The 20,348-nt window shown below is 43.2% G+C and overlaps 1 protein-coding gene across 1 annotated transcript in view; it reads right to left on the bottom strand.

Annotated features, from left to right (window-relative positions):
* Nucleotides 1–20,348, bottom strand: part of PIGL (phosphatidylinositol glycan anchor biosynthesis class L) — a 100,694-nt gene that overhangs the window by 31,283 nt on the left and 49,063 nt on the right. Inside the window, exons 3-4 of the mRNA XM_033922045.1 lie at nucleotides 16,548–16,638; nucleotides 3,011–3,078 (exon numbers count right to left, since the gene is read on the bottom strand). Coding sequence (XP_033777936.1) covers nucleotides 3,011–3,078; nucleotides 16,548–16,638 — 159 coding nt within the window. The remainder of the gene's footprint in view (nucleotides 1–3,010; nucleotides 3,079–16,547; nucleotides 16,639–20,348) is intronic.

Here is a 20,348-nt window from a genome sequence, read left to right as displayed (position 1 = left end):
TTGTTCCCTCTAAGCTGAGCAGGTGTCCTCCAGCTGCATTGCTACCACTAGGGGGTGGAATATTTTCAGTCGCTAAGGACAGGTATGTTCCCTGGAGTCCTGCAGAACTTGCCTGTCCCTCACAATTGAAAATGTGACAATAAAACAACACCCTCTGTTGGTGAGACTGTGGGTGGAGGACTCCTGCTCAGCTTAGAGGGAATTTTTGTAACACTATTTTTTCCATTCATTTTTCACAGATACACAATATAATCTTATTAACAACACATAATGGTTAACCAAAGCATTAAACTACACAAAGCACACTGACTGCAGATGTCAATTCTCAAAATTGACATAATTCAATCACTAAATTCAAAAATAAAATCATTCCCCCCTACCTTTGTTGTCTCCCTCCCTCCATGCTATGCCTTACCTTCTGGACTGCTCCTGCCTGGCCATTTTATGCTGCCCCCGGTATTATTTTCAAGCCGGCTCCCTCTTCCTCACTGATGCAGTGCACAAAGCTGCGGGCAGTGGCTCCTTGTGCGTCCCGTGCCTCATCTGGAAGCCTTCCCTCTGATGTTGCAACGTCAGAGAGAAGGCTTCTGGTTCAGGCGCAGAATGCACGTAGGAGCCACTGCCCGTGGCTTTGTGCACTGAATCAGTGAGGAAGAGGGAGCTGGCTCGAAGATAACGCCGCATCGATCGCACTGTGGACCGGCAGCTGAAGAACACTGTTTTGGGCCTGATGCATGTGTTGGTCCTGTGGACCGGCAGGAAATTTCTGTGGACCGGCACCGGTCCATGGACCGGTGGTTGAAGAACACTGGATTAAAGGATATATAGCGGATTTTACATTTTAATGCTCGGGAATTTTCGTTTTGTTCCCAACTTCACAAATCATTTTCAAGAACTGATTATTTTTTTGTTTCAGATCATTTAATTCAACAGGTCACACAAGCTAGCATAGATCCAATCATTCTGTATTTGGATAGAATATCAATTTGCTGAAGAAGATTCTAATAGATCTGTTTGGAGATTCAATAATACACTGCTTGCAGACTCAAACTTTTTGAGGAAATTCAGATAAAAAAGAATGAGTATTTTCAACTCAACATCTCAGAGGAAATCTCTTTGGAAACTCTATGGGATGCATTTAAGGCAACTATGCGAGGGCAGATCATTTCATATTCGGCGCATGTTAGGAAATTACTGATATTAGAGTTTTCCAAGTTAGAACAAATTATTTCTGCCTAGAATCACAATTGGTTTTAAAATGGGATCATGATACCCTGAATGCCCTGATGAAGGCTAAATATAAATATAATGAGATTTGCTGCTAGGAAAGATTTGTTTTGTCAGCGGGCAGTGTATTATGGAAACTCGAATATTGGCTAATTATCTTAAAGCTAAGAAAAAAAGAGTAAAGATTGCAGCTATTACTGATGGAAAAGGAAAAATATTTACCCACATTTCGGATGTTTTAAAGCAATTTCTGGATTATAAAGCTTTATATTCTTCTGAGCTATATTCAAATAAAGAAAATGAAGGAAGATAATTTTTAAATTCAATTAATGGACAAAAATTCCAGAGCATATAAAAGAAAAACTTGAGGCGCCTATATCATTTACAGAACTCCAGTCAGCATTGAAGTCTCTCAGAGCTGGATCCGCTCTGAGTAGTGATGGATTCACAGTGGAGTTTTTCAAATCTTTTCAAACCATACCGTTACCTCATCTTTTTAAATTATATCAATCACAACTGACGAAAGGTCAGATATCAGGTACTATGGCCAGTTGTCAGGCTTTGGAGTAGCTTAATGCTGCAAGCCACAAGGTACGGTGATTGAAACCAAGATTGAACTCATTTATTACAAATCATTTTAGCCTGGCTCACAGAAACAGTTTTAAATATAAACCAAGAACCTTTAATTCAAAAAATATCTGCTTAACATGATTTCAGTTCCAAGCATCTAGATGCAAGTACTGTCTGCATTACTCACATCAGAAACAGTCCAGAGACAGACCTTCAAAGCCGGCTTCGGCTCTCCCTTTGATGTCAGATGCAGAGCTGAAGTCAGTGTGAGTAACGGGAAGGAGATGCTGATCACTTCTGGTGAAGATTTGAAGAAGTGGGTGGGCAGAAAGGTGCGCCCCCCCTCCCTCCTCCCCCCCTCGCTTATACATCTACTTCTTTGTAGCCTGAAGGATCTGTTAATAGTTGCATCAGAAGCAGAGGACTTTTCCACTCCTTCCTTACCTGCTTCATTGGAAGGGGAATGTCCAGAGACATCTCTACAGCCATCAAGAACTACTGGATCTCTCATGAATTCCTTCTACATATAGCTCAATAGCCCTCAAATTGCCTGGAATGTTACTGTTCCCAGATATCTTCTTTTGTGAACCCTAAGAAGCAATCTGGTTCTGTAGGGGCAAGGTTGCAGGACTTGGCTTCAGGCTGTATGTAGACCCTTCTAACTTACTCAGCTTCCACTTATCAGAACTTTCTAATGCCTCATAGGGATAACCCTCCCCTCCCATTCCAGCAATGGATCAAGGTCCGCTAGAAACTTTTATAACTCGTAACCAGTTCAGGGTCATTATACACAACGCGCTCTACTTTGGTCTGGCAATTTTCTCCTCATTTGGAATTCCGCTTATTTAGAACTGTAAATAAAGGCTCATGATACAGTAGCCCTAAAGAGTTCAATTCCATTTTTGTATCTCCCTTTCTCAAATTAGCTTGGTTATTACAGAAACAGCCCTTGATCAAGGCCACTTAGTACTTTTCTTCATTGATGGCCAAGATCTCCTTTTCCCCCTGAGAATGCTTCATCCATGGTATCCTCAAACCTAGCTATCCCAGGGAGAAAAAGACTGGCCTGAAAGTCTAACCTAGGTCTTCAGGATGGCAGTGCTCAGCCCTTGTCATTTTACCCACTGGGACAGCGCCATCCCAGTATTTTTAAGGAATTTTGTATCTGCAGAAGGTTGTCTCGAATTGTCAAATCAAGACTAATTTACAATACCTTAAGGCAGTGTACAGAGAAATGTGGTTGGCATGACCACTTACTCCATCTTCATCAAAGGTGATTACCTGCAGAAAAGGACAGGTGAGAATAATTACTCTAGTGTAGTGCAGACCATGGATAGCCAGCAGAGGAGATCACAGATTTATGATATAGCATTTACATATGTGTAGCTGCTGACTTGAATTATTATATGATAAACTCAGCACTTTCTTTCAACATACAAACAGGAGTACCGGTAATCTAAATTCTCACTGTTTGTCAAGTTCATTCCTGAACCTATAAGAATGTCCAAACTCACTCAATAGATTCCATAAATTAAGTACCTGACTCAGTCTGTTTAGGTCCACCTAGATGAAGTGGTAACCTTTATCACACAGTCAGCATTCCCACAAGACTGAGGTGTGGGAGAGGAATCTGTATAAAAATCAAAACCACAAACTCATGCCTCCGATAGGACAAAACCATGGCTGGAGTGACCTGTTTGGTTGAAGTGAGACAGTAATCCTAGTAGTAGACCAGAGGTAAGCAAGACCATTCTGGTTTTGTGTATACAGAAACAGTGTGAAAGCCACTGATGGAACAACAAATATCGCAGGGAAGCAACTTTATTTAAAAAGCCAACATGGCCTATGTTTTTTTGAATGCCTGTGTTAAGAGTCTATGTACAAAAATATATACTAGTATATATATAATTAAAAAATGAACATACAATTAAAACAGATTATAACAAAACAATGAACAGCCAACACATAATATATAGTACCAAACTGAAAACACAATATTGAGATTCTTTTGTCAGATAGCCATTACATTACATTACATTAGTGATTTCTATTCCGCTTGTGCCTTGCGGTTCTAAGCGGATTACATTAGAAGATGGCTGGTCATTTCCAGGCGATGACAATACAATTCTTTACATTACTTTACAAACTTTGCATACCTAACTTTACATAACTTTTCATACATAACTTTACGTGGAATTACTTTGCGTTACTTTAAATTATCTTTACAGTACTTGCATAACTTGCATTAACTTTACATAACTTATCATACATAACTTTACAAAACTTTACGTGGAATTACTTTGCGTTACTTTACATTATCTTTCCAGTACTTGCATAACTTACATTACATTATTTTACATAGCATAACTTTATATTACAGAAAAGCAAGAATCTGTTTTTAAGTTGTTATATCTGACGTTTTGAGATATTTGGAGGAAACAGTGTTTCCAGATAAGAATTGACTTATCGTCCTTTGCGACTAGAATAGATGTTGCCTATGGAGAGGAATTGCAGGAGGTTGCGAAAGGTGAGAGGATGAAGGTAGATTATATTGTTGGGATGTGTTTTTTGAATAGAATGGTTTTGATATCTTTTCGAAACGCTTTATAGTCAGTAGTTGTGATCAGCAACTTGGATATGGTGGGGTCAATTTTCGCGGCCTGTGTAGCAAGTAGGTTGTCATATAGTTTTTTGCGTCTTGTGCCTTTGAGTGGGGGGTAGGTGAATGGGATCTGGGTTCTCCTTACTCTAGATGAGAGGTTTCAGTTTAGGCGGCTGTTTAGGTAGAGAGGTGCTGTTCCGTTTAGTGCTTTGAATAATAGACAGTATAGTTTGAATTGGGTTCTTGCTCGTATCGGTAGCCAGTGCGAGTCGAGATAGGCATTAGTGATGTGATCATATTTTCCTAGTGAATAGATGAGTCTGAGAGCTGTGTTCTGCACTGTCTGTAATTGTTTGATCATGTAAGTGGGGCATGGTAGATAAAGGCTATTGCAGTAGTCTACAAGTCCTAGCACAAGTGATTGGACTATGATCCTGTAATGTACTTTGTCAAAGAATTTTCTTATTTTCCGCAGGTTGCGCATGGTGTAGAAAGCTTTTTGGATAGTTTTGTTGGTATGATTCTGCATTGTGCAGCTCCTGTCTATTGTTACTCCCAGAATTTTGAGCGCGGGCTGTATTGGTATTTGATTGCATTTGTCACCAATTCAGTTAAGGTTGGTTCTTTGTCTTTTTCTAGCAGAAGGAATTTGGTTTTATCCATGTTCAATTTCAGTTTGTGGTTCGTCATCCATGTTTCTACCGTTTCCAATGTTGTTTTCAGTCGTCCTGATGAATTGGGGTCTTGAATATTGAAGGGGAGAAGGATTGTTATGTCGTCTGCATAGCTGAATATTATATTTAGGCTGTCTAGGGTGGTGCCCAGTGAGGATACGAAGAGGTTGAAAAGTATGGGTGATAATGGAGATCCTTGCGGTACTCCGCAGGGGTTTGACCAAGGGTCCAATATGAGATCTTTTGTCTTTACTTTATATGTTCTAGTTTTAAGGAAGCATTGAAACCAGTTGAGTACCATACCTGAGATCCCTATGGCGTCTAGTATCTGGAGTAGTATGGAGTGATCAACTAGGTCGAATGCTGCTGAGAGATCTAGTTGGATGATTAGTATCCTGTTTCCTTTACTGAGGTGTTGACGGGCTATATCCATTAGAGATACAAGCAGTGTCTCTGTGCTGTGGTTTTTTCTGAATCCTGATTGTGATGCATGTAGTATGTTGTGGTCTTCTAGGTAGTTGGAGAGGTATTGTGCTACAAGACCTTCTAGTAGTTTGACATATAATGGGATTGAAGCTATGGGTCTGTAGTTGGCTGGGTTATTGTGTGGGGCTTTGAGGTCTTTCGGTATGGGGGTGATAATAATCTCGCCTAGTTCTGGTGGGAACTGACCATCTGTGAGCGTGGATTGTAACCAGATCATGAGGTTGGCTTTGAACTTGGTGGATGCGGTTGTTAGCAGGTACAATGGGCAGTTGTTCAGGTCACATGATGTTTTACTGTATTTGTTGTAGAGTCGGATCATGTCGTTCCATTGTACTTTAGGGAAGTTAGTCCACGTTCTGTCTGCTACTAAGGCTTCATCTGTTGTTGGCGTTATTATAATCTTTGTTAGCCATGTACAAGCTAACAAATATCGGCATACAGTAAAAACATAAAACCATACTTAGAAAGATATTACATACATATAAAATGTAATCCATACATAACAATGGTAATATCAAATTTTAATGAAAATCTTTATGGGTTGTTTTTTTTACAAGCATACATGTATACCGTACTTGAAAAAGAAATCAGTACAAGACAAATATACAGGGAGACACCTTAATAGGAAATAAATATCATTCATTACAATGTCTTGGGAGTCAAGTAGGAAATATATATATAGAAAAAAAGAAAAAAAAAAACCTTGACTATAAAGCAGATGAATCTTATACAGCGACAGCCAGGTTACGTGTTAACCAAAGGGAACTACAATCACAGTTGGATCTCCTTTTCAAGGCACCAAAAATTTAAATAATTGCTTGGGTTCATAAAAATAAATCACCACCATTAAATTTTACATGATATATAACAAGAAAATTTAACAAGTAAGATGGCTCCATCGCCAAGACCCTTGGGCAGAATCCCAAAAAAGTCCTTACAGCTTCTTGGGGTCATCAAAGAAAAAAAAAAAAATCAGGAAAAATGCAAACATTAGAACCCAGAAATTGTTCATACTTATATCTGAAGTAATTACATTACTCCAAATTTCAGTCCAGTTCCAGGACAAAGGATACAGGGTAGATCTAAATACCCTGTATTTTTACCTTGACCTGGATGTCTGTCACCAGACGTCTCTAGAAGTACTTTCACGGTTTAATATAGGGACAAGTCCAGTCCTTTATCTTGATGGCTTCCCATTTGGTGTCACAGTCAACTACCGCTGGTTTCTAAAATCCACCAAGGGTGGTGCCATGCTGAACTAACTCAATAGTTATAAGTTGTTGCAATATCAAACCTTGATTACTGATATCCTCTCCCCCGGCCAACTTTGGGGTCAAAAATACCTTTATGTTTATAATAAAAACAAGAGAATATATGGATTACATTTTATATGTATGTTATACCTTTCTAAGCATGGTTTTATGTTTTTACAGTATGCCGATATTTGTTAAGCTTGCACATGGCTATTTGACAGAAGATGTGTTTTCAGTTCGACTCTATATATTGGTATGTGTTGGCTGTTCATTTTTTTTTTTTGTTAAAATCTGTTCATTGTTTTATTTTTTAATTATACATGTAAATTTTGTATGTAGACCCCTGACACAGGCATTCACCAAAGCACAGGCCATGTTGGCTCTTTCAATAAAGTCACTTCCCTGAGATATATGGCTCTGTCTTGTTCCACAGCGACCTTCATATACTTTCTGTATTATGACCTTTGTGTTGTTGCTTTCCCTCCAATTTGCTTTACTGGTTTTGTGCATGACATTATGGGATCTGTAGTCTTGACTTTCCACAAGAAAAGCCAAGGCAAAAGTTTCAGCATGCTCAGCTGTCTCTGTTCATTTCGAGAGGCCTGTTATCTCTCACTGAGCAGCAGTACATGCCTCAGTTTATAAATAACCTCAGATTCTCCATTTCAGGATGGGTAAGGGATGGGGCTCCTGGCAGAACTGCCAAGTTACCCAGTTCCAGGAGAAAGATTTCAGACTAATCCTGGATTTCTGACAGCCCTATACTTATGCATTATGGGATTTATAGCACTGATACCAATGGGCGTAACTAGAAATTACAAGTAAGTCGGCAGTTAAATTTCCTGCCCACTGCGGTTCCTCCCAGCCTCAGGCGATCAAGACAGGCTGCCAACGTTGGGGCCTTCCCTCTGTGAGTCTCGCCTGTTAGGAAACAGGAAGTTGAAACAAAATAGGCGGGCCGCCCCTACCGAGTTGTTGAAGAAGGCCGCGGGGAAGTTGCAAGTAGAACGGAGAGAACTGCAGATACAGGTGCAGGTGGAGGGAGTTGGTCAGCGTGTGCGAGCAAGATCCTGGGCAGCCTTCACAGTGGCTGTCTCCCCTCCGACCAGCTCTCCTACTTGCCAGGGCAGTGATTTACCGGCAACTTCCTGCAGGCAAGTACTGAGAGCTGCTGGAAGGGGAGGAAGCCACTGTAGGAGGCTGGGAAGCTGCTGGATAAAGGGAGAGCTGTTACTGGACTTGGAGGGAGTTAGAAGGAGAGATGCTGCTGGGATGGGAGGAGGGAAAGGGATGGGAAGAGAGTTAATAAGAACATAAGAACTGCCATCTCCGGATCAGACCCATGGTCCATTGAGTCCGGCGATCCGCACACGCGGAGGCCCAGTCAGGTATACACCTGATGTAGTTTTAGTCACCCATATCCCTCTATGCCTCTCGTAAGGAGATGTGCATCTAATTTGCCTTTGAATCCTAGCACAGTGGATTCCTTAATAACCTCCTTTGGGAGAGCATTCCAGGCGTCTACCACTCGCTGCGTGAAGCAGAACTTCCTGACATTTGTTCTGGACTTGTCCCCCCCTTAGCTTCAAACCATGTCCTCTTGTCCGTGTCACGTTGGACAATGTAAATAATTTATTTTCCTGCTCTATTTTATCGATGCCTTTCAGTATTTTGAAAGTCTCGATCATGTCCCCTCGCAGCCTCCTTTTCTCAAGGGAGAACAGTCCCAGTTTCTTAAGTCGTTCCTCATATTCCAAGTTCTACATACCTCTTATTAGCTTCGTTGCTCGTTGGATAGAGGGAGGAGGGAAGGGAGAAGGAAAAAAGGAAGGAGGGCAGGGAGAAAGAAAAAAGGAAGGAAACAGCTGGCAGGGAGATTACAGGAGGGGACGGGGTCAGGGTGGAATGGAGAGATCAGATGAGGGAAAGGGGAGAGAGAGGAATGAGAAAGTAGAGAGACATTGATCCTGGAAAGGGGGTTAGCAGAGAAATGAGAGAGGGATAAAGATGCTAGATCTGGTGTAGGAGAGATAAAAATGAAGAAGGCAGCGAAGCTGGAATGAATGATGTAAAACAGAGAAAGGAGGCACAGGCTGGATGGACAGGGGAGAGGGGCATAGAAAGAAGTCAGATACGATCTGTTGCTGACAAGACGCTAGAGAGTGTCTTTCCTAACTTACCGAAAATGCCGAAGAGAAGAGGCAGAAGCGCTGGTGGAGCCTCCCAGCGCTCGAGCCCTGCAGTTCTAACAGTCGATGACATTTTCCGGCGTCTTCAAAGTGAGTCGAGTCGTTTGGGGAATCGCCCGTTGGGAGCGCCGGCTGATGGGAGTGTTTCGGCGGATATCCCTGGGCTGGACGTCACGCTGAGCCCCGACGTCAGGACGCCTCCCTTACAGCCATTGCCGCTGGGAGCCAGCTCTCCAAGGGATGAGAGCTTGTCCGAAGAGGCAGAGTTTTCGTCTCGAGAGGCCAGTGAAGTGGAGGGCTCGCTGCAGGGAACAGCACAGGGGGAATTTCTCCCTGTAAAAGAACCAGCGACTGGAACAACTGTGCTTAAGGGTTTACAAGGCACAGGGGAGGTAAAGCAATCGGATGAAATAATTAACAGTGCACCAACATTTTCCTTTACCCCTATTCGACCTCCAGAGGTTACACTGGAATCTTTATGGGACTTAGTATCTAGTCTGGGTAATTCCCTCAATCCCCAGATAAAGAATTTGGAAAAAGAAATAGAATTTCAGAAGGAAGAAATTAAAAATGTGAAACAGGATATTGTAGTTATAAAAACTGAGATACAAGAAGAAAAGAAGGACTTAAAAATGTTTAAGAGCAACCAAGACTTGATTGTGAAAGATAATCTTAATTTGAGAAGAAAATTAGAAGCACTTGAAAACAATAGTCGGTTTAACAATTTACGTCTGATAAATTTTCCAAAGATTGCTTCAATTCCTCCAGGAGAAATGATAAAACGGTACTTTTTGGAAAATTTAAAAATTCCTGAGAGTTCACTGCCACCATTGTCAAGAGTGTATTATTTGCCTACTAAAAAAAATCAGGACTCTCAAAAAATAGATGACGATGGTAGTCCACAGGAAAATCTTTTGGATGTTACCGCTTTATTGGAACAATCTGATAGAGAGGTGGCTAGTCCAGCCACTCTCTTACTGACTGTAGCCTTGGCTCCGGACAGAGATTGGATTCTTAAACTTTACTTTAAAAATAGATCCAGAGATTTCCTTGGCTTCCATATTCAAGTTTTTCCTGATGTTTCGAGAGAAACTCAGAAAAGAAGGAGGGAATTTTTATTGTTAAAACCAGGTGTGACCCAGATGGGGGGATTATTTTTTCTTAGATACCCTTGTAAGTGTGTAATAAGGTATAATTCCCTTAAATATATTTTCTTTGAACCATCTCATTTGACTGCTTTCCTCTCCATGAAGCGCCTTGAAAGAGAGTAACATCGGCGTCTTAATTATTTAAGCTCTCTTTCAGCACAGATGACGTGTTTTGGTTAATTTTGTTATTGTATTAAATTCACTCCTAATTCCTGAATTTTGGACCCATTATGGAGGACTAGTGTATGATTAAGTTGGAATTACTACCTTTTATGTAATTTTGGTTTATTTTCATTTTGAGAATAATCAAAGATATGTTTTCTTGATTGTACTTTTCTGTACAAGATGGTATGCTTGTTAAAATTTTTAAAACTGTATAAATAAATAATAAAAAAAAAAAAAAGAAAGAAGTCAGATACATATGGAAGGGGGAGAGGGCAGACATTGGATGGAACGCACAGATGCTGGATTGAAGAGACAGGGCAGATGCTGGAAGGAAAACAGTGAAAAGAAGATGAAAGCAGAAACCAGAGACAACAAAAGGTAGAAAAAAAATAATTTTATTTCTATTTTGTCATTAGAATATATCAGATTTGAAATATATATCCTGCTAGAGACATAACTGGGGACTGCAGTATTCTGTTAGCAAGATATTTCTATGTAGCATTCTATAATAACTTTCAAGTTTTTAAAGTTTTATTAGGATTTTATATACCGCCTATCAAGGTTATCTAAGCGGTTTTACAATCAGATACTCAAGCATTTTCCCTATCTGTCCCGGTGGGTTCACAATCTATCTAACTTGGCTTGTTCAGTTTTCTTGATAGTAGAGGGGATATATGTGAAGGGGAGGGGAGACAGGGGTTTTGTTGGTCCGTGTACTGTATATTTGTATTTATAAAATCACAATTGTTCAGAATATTGTTTCTTTTTATACTTTAATAAAATACGTTCAATATAAAATCATAACTGCAGCTTGTGCAGATGGGATCAGATGGTTTGCGGAGACCGAGCTCGCGGAGATGGGGCGTAAACGGGGTTTTTAAATTTTAGTCCTAGTAGTTTGCCGGTCCACAAAATAATTCTTTTATTTCTGCCGGTCCACGGGTGTAAAAAGGTTGAAAAACACTGTTCTATATGTTCTTACAGCCTCCTCTGTGCCCTCCGTCTTCACCTCTGCAGTTTTCCACAAGGAGCAAAGAGCAGCCAAGCACATTCTTACAAACACCAAAGATATTTTGAGGAGGAACAACAAGAGTATAAAAGGACAAAAATATACAATTCCAAGAAAAGGCTGAACAGAAAACAAACCAGGAGAAAAGGGGAGAAATGCCAGAGAGAAAATATGGAAAGTGTCTTCACTGTGGGCGAGTTCCAACTCACACTCCCCTTAGTCGTCTTTTTCTTTTTTTTTTTTTAGCTCTGCTAAAGACTGTGCCTGCAGTCTGGCATGAAAAGGAATAGAACTCCCAAAGAGTTCTCAAATGATTTCAGAAAGGGTTGGCTAAGGGCTAGATTCACTAAGGACACCGATCGTGTCCCGACCACTTTGTGACCCGATTGTTCCCCGACCCGATTCACTAACCTTGGTGCCGATCAACCTCCGATCCGATCCGCGCATGCAAATGAGGGGGAAACAGCATGCAAAGTAGGCATGCAGCAATTCACTAAACAAAATCTGGAACTGGGCTGGCTGATCAACAAAGAAGCGACTGCTGGGGACCAGTTACTCACATCCTTTCCGACTGCCCTCTTCTGCTCTCTGCCGCCCTATTTAGTAAACTGTCTGCCCCCGATTCTCCTGCTCTCTGCCGCCCTGCTCAGTAAACTGTTTGCCCCCGATTCTCCTGCTCTCTGCCTCGACTACCCTTTGCTGCAGTGGGAGCCCATGGTTAAAACCACGGGCTTGCTAAGTAAAAGTAAATGTAAAAAGTAAAAAAAAAAAAGTTTGCAACTTTGTAAGCATGCGCAGATCATCTATAGGCAAAGAAGATGGTCCGCATATGCGTCGGGATCGCTATTCAGCAATCTGTGTGGTCAGTTGGAGGCGTGATTCTGATCGCCCTCATTTGCATGAGGGCACTTTGTGAATCAGCTCCCCAGCCATGGATTGGATCGCTCATGGATCGGATCCGTAGGCATAGTGAATCTAGCCCTAAGTCCCTAGCTTTAATTTCAGAAAATACAAAAGGCACATAAGTGTCCTACAAAGGGCATTCACGAAGGCCATGGTCGGATCCGACCCATGAGCGATCCGATCCAATCCGTGGCCAGGGGTTGATTCACGAAGCACCCTTATGCAAATGAAGGCGATCAGAATCACGCCCCCAACCGACCGTACGGATTGCTCTTCAGCAATTCCAACGCATGCGCAGATCATCTTCTTTACCTGTAGATGGTCTGCACATGCTCTCATAAGTACATAAGTACATAAGTAGTCGCCTCCGCCGGGGCAGACCAGAGGTCCATCCCGCCCAGCGGTCCGCTCACGCGGCGGCCCATCAGGCATATTGCCTGAGCAGCGGTCCCTGACTAATTTTATACCTACCTCTACACTTATCTCTAAACCTTCCACTGCTCTTATCTGTACCCCTCAATCCCTTTTTCCTCCAGGAACCTATCCAGGTCTTCCTTGAAACCATGTACTGTGCTATTTCCTATCACGGCCTCTGGAAGGGTGTTCCATGTATCCACCACCCTCTGTGTGAAAAAGAATTTCCTTGCGTTTGTTCTAAACCTGTCCCCCTTCAATTTCATCGAGTGTCCCCTTGTTCTTGTGGTTTCTTTCAAATTGAAAAATCTGTCCTTGTCAACCTTTTCGATGCCCCTCAGGATCTTGAAGGTCTCTATCATATCTCCTCTGAGTCTCCGCTTTTCCAGGGAGAACAGCCCCAGCCTCTTCAGTCTGTCAGTGTATGTAAGGTTTTCCATACCCTTAATCAGTTTAGTTGCTCTTCTCTGGACTCCCTCAAGCACTGCCATGTCCTTTTTGAGGTACGGTGACCAGTACTGTACACAGTATTCAAGATCACCCTGGATGATCCCAGTTCTAGTCTGCACTGGATCATGTTATGATCGCTGTTCCCCAGTGGGTCTAATACTGCTACTTCCTTTGCAGGTCCCCCCAGTCCACTGAAGATTAGATCAAGAATAGCTTCTCCTCGTGTAGGTTCCGTGACCAGCTGCTCCAGGAAACAGTCCCTCGTGGCTTCCAGGAAGTTGGTCTCTCTCACGCAACTTGAGTGCCCGATACTCCAGTCTATCCCAGGGTAGTTGAAGTCCCCCATCACCACCACACTTCCATTCTTGCATACCTGCCGCAGTTCAGTCTCCAGGTCCCGGTCGATTTCTTCCGATTGGTCAGGCGGACGATAGTATAGACCCAATTTGATGTCTGCTCTAGATCCTCCTGGTATCTTAACCCATATTGATTCCAAGCCGTCCGCCCTTACTGCTGTTTCCATTTTGGTTGAGGGTATGGAGTCCTTTATGTATAGCGCTATTCCTCCACCCTTCTTGTGCGTCCTGTCTCTCCTGTAGAGTTTGTACCCTGGTATGACCACATCCCATTTATTGTCATCAGCCCACCATGTTTCTGTGATTCCAATTATGTCTAGGGCTTTTTGACTGGCTATAATTTCCAACTCTCCCATTTTGGCCCTGAGGCTCCTCGCATTTGTGTAGAGGCAATATAGGTCCTGATTTGTCGCCCGCCCTGCTGTTTTCTTTCCATGGCTCGGCGCTCCCACTTGGCTTGCCTTTACTCGGTCATCCACCTCCCGTGGCGTGTCCGTTCTGCCCCCAGCCAGTATCCCCTTTTTTGGATGGTCCCCTGGCTCCCATTTTTCTCTCTCGACCCTGCCTGTTAGTTGCATTTGGGCACTGGGCCCCTACATTGCATCTGTGGGCCCTTTTTCTGAAGATTTCCACTCAGTCCCTTTGTCCAAAAGTTCCCTCCCAGTCCCTTTGTCCAAAAATTTCCTCTCAGTGCCTTTGTCCAAGATTTTCCTCTCAGTGCCATCTTTGGTTCCTTTTTCTGAAGGTTCCCACTCAGCCCCTTTGTCCAAAAGTTCCCTCCCAGTCCCTTTGTCCAAAAAGTCCCTCTCAGCCCCTTTGTCCAAGAGTTCCCACTCAGTCCCTTTGCCCAAAAGTGTCCACTCAGTCCCTTTATCCAAGAAGCCCCTCATAGTTCCTTTGCCCAATAATTTCCTCTCAGTCCCTTTGTCCAAAAGATCCCACTCGGTCCCAAGCTCTCTTTTGCAATGTCCTTGCTCAGTATCATTTTTTGATACCAATGTCCGGTGTGTCGAGGCCAGATCGACTTCCGGCTTTCCCCTACTCCTCAGTTTAAAGCTAGGTCTATGGCGTTTTGGATGTTTCTTGCCAGCAGCCTCGTCCCAGCTGTGCTCAGGTGCAGTCCGTCTCTCCTGTAGAGCTTGTTCTTCCCCAAGAAGGTCGTCCAGTTTCGAACAAAGTGGAATCCCTCCTCCTCGCACCATCTCCTCAGCCATCCATTCATTGCTTGTAGTTCGCTCTGTCTCCTTGCGTCTGCTCTCGGTACTGGCAGGATCTCCGAGAAGGCTATCCTCTTTGATCTCAGCTTCAGTTTCCGCCCCAGGATCCTGAACTGCTCAGTCAGTGTAGTCCGGTTGAAATTTTTTCCTGCTGACGTCGTTGGTTCCAATGTGGATTACAACTGCCGTCTCCTCCGTATCGGCTCCCTCCAGGATTCTTTCAATTCTGCTGATGACGTCCGTTGTTCTTGCCCCCGGGAGACATGTCACTAGTCGGTCCTCCCTCCCTCCGGCAATGTGATTGTCCACTTCTCGCAGGATTGAGTCTCCCACTACAACAGCAGATTTCCCCTTTCTCAGATGTCTCTCTGGTCTCAGGTCCGTGTCCTCCGGGCTCTGCTGGATCTCCGCTGATCCTTCCGCCAGGTCCTGTTGGGTACCATCATCTGCTTTTTCAGACCCTACGCAAGGTCCCACCCCCATGGTGTCTGGTGGATCGTGACCTCCAGCTGCAGGTTCCCGTCTGATACGATGGTGGTCCTGTGCCTCCGCCCTCTGCCAGGCCTCCTCTATGAAGTTCTCGAGCTCTCTGACTTGTTCTGTGATGTGGCTCTCTCTGTTTCCCCACACTGTTCCTCTATGGTGCAGAGTCCCTCCAGCTCCTGGACTCTAACCTGCAGCCTTCCGACCTCCCTCTTCAGGCTATCCAGTTCCTGGCATCGATTGCATATGTATGCCTGCCTCCTGCATATGTATGCCTGCCTCCACCCTGTCTCCACCCTGGAAACTTTTTTATGTTTTAAAGGAGACCGAAATGAAGAGATCTCTTTTTTCATTGCAAACAATTATTCTCATTTGAAGCAACCCAGTGTTTTCCATTTCTAACGACTCGAGCTTTGAAGTTGCACTCATCAATTTCTAAATTGAATAACTCGTCTTAATTCTGCACCAGGAGTCTTGGTGAGGGCAGGGGAGTGCTATTGTCTATGGGAAGCCAATTGCCTCGGCTCCGGCTTGGCTGTAGCTGGGGGTGGAGTGGCACTCGGGAGCAGCCCAGCTCTTATTAGCTTCCCACGAGCTGCTCTAGATCCACTTTTGATTTCTACCTGCACTGCAGAAGTTGCCCCCAAACGTGTAATTTTAACATTGGTTGTAATTCTGGCTAATTTACGCTAACAACTGTTCCCCCCCCCTCCGGTGCCAGTCCGGGACTCCTCTGGTCTCTTTGTGGGAGGCTCGGTTTTGCTGCCCCGACTCTCCTGCTCTCTGCCGCTCTTCCCTGCAGTGCAGCCCTGCAGCAAGAGCAGGAGATGTGCCTCAGCTGTGGTTGCTACTTTTCAGGGGAAATGCTCAGGAGAGTCAGCAGGGATGTGAGCGACTGGTTCCCAGCAGTCGCTTATTTTTGGATCAGCCAGTCCAGTTGGTGTTCCTGAAAATTTTTAATGAATTGCTGCCTACCTACATTTGCATGCCGTTCCCCCTCATTCGAATTCATGGATCAGATCGGGTGCAGATACGCTCAGGAGGAAGGTTAGTGAATCGGGTCGGGGTCGCTAAGTGGTTGGGACATGATCTTAGTGAATCTAGCCCAGTCTCTGAAAAATAACAAATCATCTCCTCAGCACCTCCCTGTACCTGAAACTTTAAAAAGGATTACAAAAAAGCAAAACAAAATAATGAGTAATTAAATAAAAAATTAAGAGTACAGAAATTAGATTAAACTCCCCACACCACTACCACCACCATGAATCATAAAGCTGGTGAACACAAATACAAATAGGGAAAGGAAGTGATCCAAGAAAAAAAAAAAAGAGTGGCATTGATCTGATGTTAATACCATTACTCTAGCTATCTGTACCTGATCTTTTGCTACTAATTAATTACCAGTTCAATGTTGTTGTCTTTGATATAATTCAGGACAATGGAGGCGAGAAGCTGTATATCCCACTGAATGCCAGAGTTGTCAGGGAGGTCTCTGAAAATGGAAAATTACAGTCAATAAACAGTTCCTAGCAAAATGCAACATATACCAATTTATCTGCAGCTGGAACAAGCCAATTATTATACCTGGTAGATAACATCCCATAGCCAGGTTCAACAAGTTCTCCAAGGCTGTGGAAGGGTGTTACTCTGCCAAAGATGTCAAAGGTTTTCAGCCACTCCTAAAAACACTGATTATTATTTTGGCATTGTAACTCAACCTAACTAAGTTGGAAAGTGCAGCCTTAGAGCATAGTGCAAAGATGTGTTTTGGCTCCTGCAAACTGTGGCTTGACCCTGATCTTCTGACACATTTATTGAGGATTGCTCTTTATAATTTGAATGAATTTGTCAGGAAAGCTGGACTCTCAGTAAGACTAGTCAACCACATTTCATCCAAATCCATCCATGGATGGAAAGTCTCAGTTTGAATCCAGATCAGGTTTTTGGGGTGGTGCATAAGCAATATTCTTTGATCTTTACTGTGGAAGATGTAAGGAAAACTACCCATGCCAGAAATCGTATTTCATGGTGACAATTCAAAGGAACTGAAACAAATCTCAGTAGTTTGGATGATGCTCACAGGTCAAATCGACAAACTAAAGAGCAGTAAAATCATTCAGATCAGATGGTAAACACCCCAGAGTAATGAAAAAACCACAAAAAAAAAAACCCTGCAGATCTACTGTACTTGAAGATTGGAAGGTGGCCAAAGTAATTTCAATTTTCAAAGAGAGATCCAGGAAACTAAAAACCAGTGTGGACATCATCAGTTCTGGGCAAAATGGTTGAAATTATTATGATGAACAAAACTGGTGAAAACATAAATAGAAGGTTTAATGGGACAAATCAACACACATTTAATAAAGAGAAGTCTTGCCTCACCTATTTTCAACAGTTTTTGAAGGCATAAATAAGAATGTGTAAGAAGGTGAGCAAGCTGTTATAGTGCATCTAAAATTTCAGAAAGCCTTTGCTAAAGTACCTCTTGAAAGACTCCAGACAAAAAAATAAATTCATGGGATATGAGGCAATATCCTATTATGGATTGAGGGATAAGAGATAGGTACTTGTATACTGCTTTTTTTGTGCTATACAACCACATTGAAAGCGGTTTATATACAGGTATACAAGTGTTTTCCCTATCTATCCAGGTGGGCTCACAATGTGCTTAACTCAAAAAAGCTGTAATACTTACCCTGACTGAGCGATCCTCCAGGTGCTCCACTGACAGCGGAAGCCTGGTTCTCCCATTCACTTCTATTACAGCCAAGGTGGGATGCTGAAGCAGTTGTCAGCGGTGTACATGGAGGATCGCTCAGTCAGGGTAAATATTACTGTTCTTTGGGGTTCTTCTCCACAGTATCCTTTTAAAATTGTTTTCGATATTTTTTACTTTTGTTTTTTTTTTTTTTTTAAGTAATGTCTCCTTTAAAAACAGATATAACATACATAACTGAGGTGCAAGCCAATTGGTAATTTCATGTTATCCCCTCCAGCATCTCTCTTGTCCTTGTACACCCCAGCAAGCTGTATACCCCCCTAGTAAGCATCTCTCTTATCCCTGTCCCCTTCCAGCCAACATTTCTTACACTCTTTCCTATCTCCCTCTCAGCCAGTCTTTATCGCCCTATCACTATCCAGCCAGCATCTCCTACCGTCTCTCTATGATGCAATGCTGATTTCTCTGGCAAACTGCCACCAGCTCTGCAGCTTTCCCTCCAGTGTCTCTGAGTCCTGCTCTAAGCCTGTGTTCACTGCGTACGTGCTCAGCTCAGTATGGATGTTTCTGCCGGACCGGTCCCGAGACTCGTGAATTTTCATTGGTTCAGCAGGGGCACAATGGACCAATCACAAACGACCTCAGAGTTCCTAAGACCATTTGTGATTAGCCTATTGTGCTACAGCAGAACCAATGAAAAAAAAATCAACAAACCCCATTTCCCACCCAAAATAGCCCAATTACAGAAAAAAATAGCCCTAGCATGGTATTCCTGTGAAACATGGTGACTCAGCATTTTGTGATCTTCCGGCAATGAGCAAAACACTGCATTGCCCACATGTCACGTTTAAAGCTGGGCCACACGAAACACCTTGCACGGTCGCAGGTTGGACACCCCTGAGCTAGATTCACTAAACTCTTTTTTTAGGGCGATCCGTGGCCGAGTCTTGCAGGGTGACCAATTCACTAAAGAGTTCCCATGCAAATGATCTGATCAGACACACGCCCACAAGCAATCCCACAGATCGCTGCAGTGATCCAGATGCATGCGCAGACCATCCTCTCTTCCTGGAGATGCGATCTGTGCATGTGTTTGCAAAGCTTGAGGTCAAAACAAAAGGGGGGGGGGGCTACACTCGCTAGCCCCACGTGAATCATTTAAATCAGACTGGAATGTCGTAGCGCAGCCCCGCTTTTAACCCGTGGGTTAAAAACAGGCTCGCAGAGAGCAGGATGCTTTTTGCACAAGGGAGATGTTTTATTTTGATGGTTTCAGGGCTGCAGGGCTGGGATTTCAGGGCAGCAGAGAGCAGGACAGTCAGCAAGGACATGAGCGACTGTCCTCAGCAGTCGCTTCAGTTTGGATCGGCCAGATAAATCGGTGTTCCTTCTTCTCTTTGCATGCCGTTTCCCCTCATTTGCATGGGCAGATCGGATCGGGTGCGGATCGGATCTAGCAGAAGGTTAGTGAATCGGGTCGGAGAATGCTCACAAACTGGTCAGAACACGATCAGGACACGATTAGTGCGTTTAGTGAATCTAGCCCAATCTATCTAATGTACCTGGAGCAGTGGAGGATTGAATGACTTGCCCAGGGTCACAAGGAGCAGCAGGGGGGTGGGGGGGGGGGGAGGGTTTGAATCCACAACCTCTGGGTACTGAGGCTGCAGCTCTAACCACTGCACCACACTTTCCACCACAGAGAGCTGTTAAAGACTGAAAACAGAGAGTAGTGTTAAATGGCCAATATTTTAAATGGAAGATAATGATGTGGTCAAAGAAAGCAGATAAGTGGCCTAGTGAATCTGCCCAGTACAGTGGCTGGGATTGCAATTGTCAGCCCATGCACGCTACCCTTCATGCTTTCTTATAACTATAGACCTTCATTTCAGAGCTGATTGCAGTTGAAGCATTCAATGTTTGGTTTCTGTTCTCTGCTGATGAACCCTGCCAGCCATTTCTCCTTATTCACTGTGGTATAAATGCAGTATCCAATCCATTCCAGGGCAGTCTTCTCTATGTCACAGAAAAAGAGCATGCAAGATTCCTACTTTATTCCCTCTAGCACACACCTTTCCTATGTGTAACCACAATAGTTTAAATAGCCAGCAATACTAGTATGATCATCACTCAAATTCTAGTCTCTTGGTCCCTGGCCAGATAGACATGGCTACATGAGCACTTGTATTTCTATTACGGCTTCTGATTAATTTCAGAACTTGCAGCTTGCCAGACACAGCTGCTAGCCTATAATGGTAGCTATTTAGAGCATACTATGATAACGGAATCAGAGTCCTCCCAAGTCCCTTGAATGACCTGCCAGACAATCCTGGTTATATGAGCACCTGCATTTCCATCAGGCTTTCAGTGCAAGCTCCTTAAATCTCAATGTAAAGGAAGACGGATTTGAAAACTTAAAAAAAAAAATGTACTGATGGTATGAAAGCACCTCAGGAGAAATTATTAATGCTAGATATGCAGAG

This window comes from Geotrypetes seraphini, chromosome 15 (assembly GCF_902459505.1).
Source record: "Geotrypetes seraphini chromosome 15, aGeoSer1.1, whole genome shotgun sequence".
NCBI classification, from domain to species: Eukaryota; Metazoa; Chordata; class Amphibia; order Gymnophiona; family Dermophiidae; genus Geotrypetes; species Geotrypetes seraphini.
This window is presented reverse-complemented; position numbering and strand designations above follow the sequence as displayed.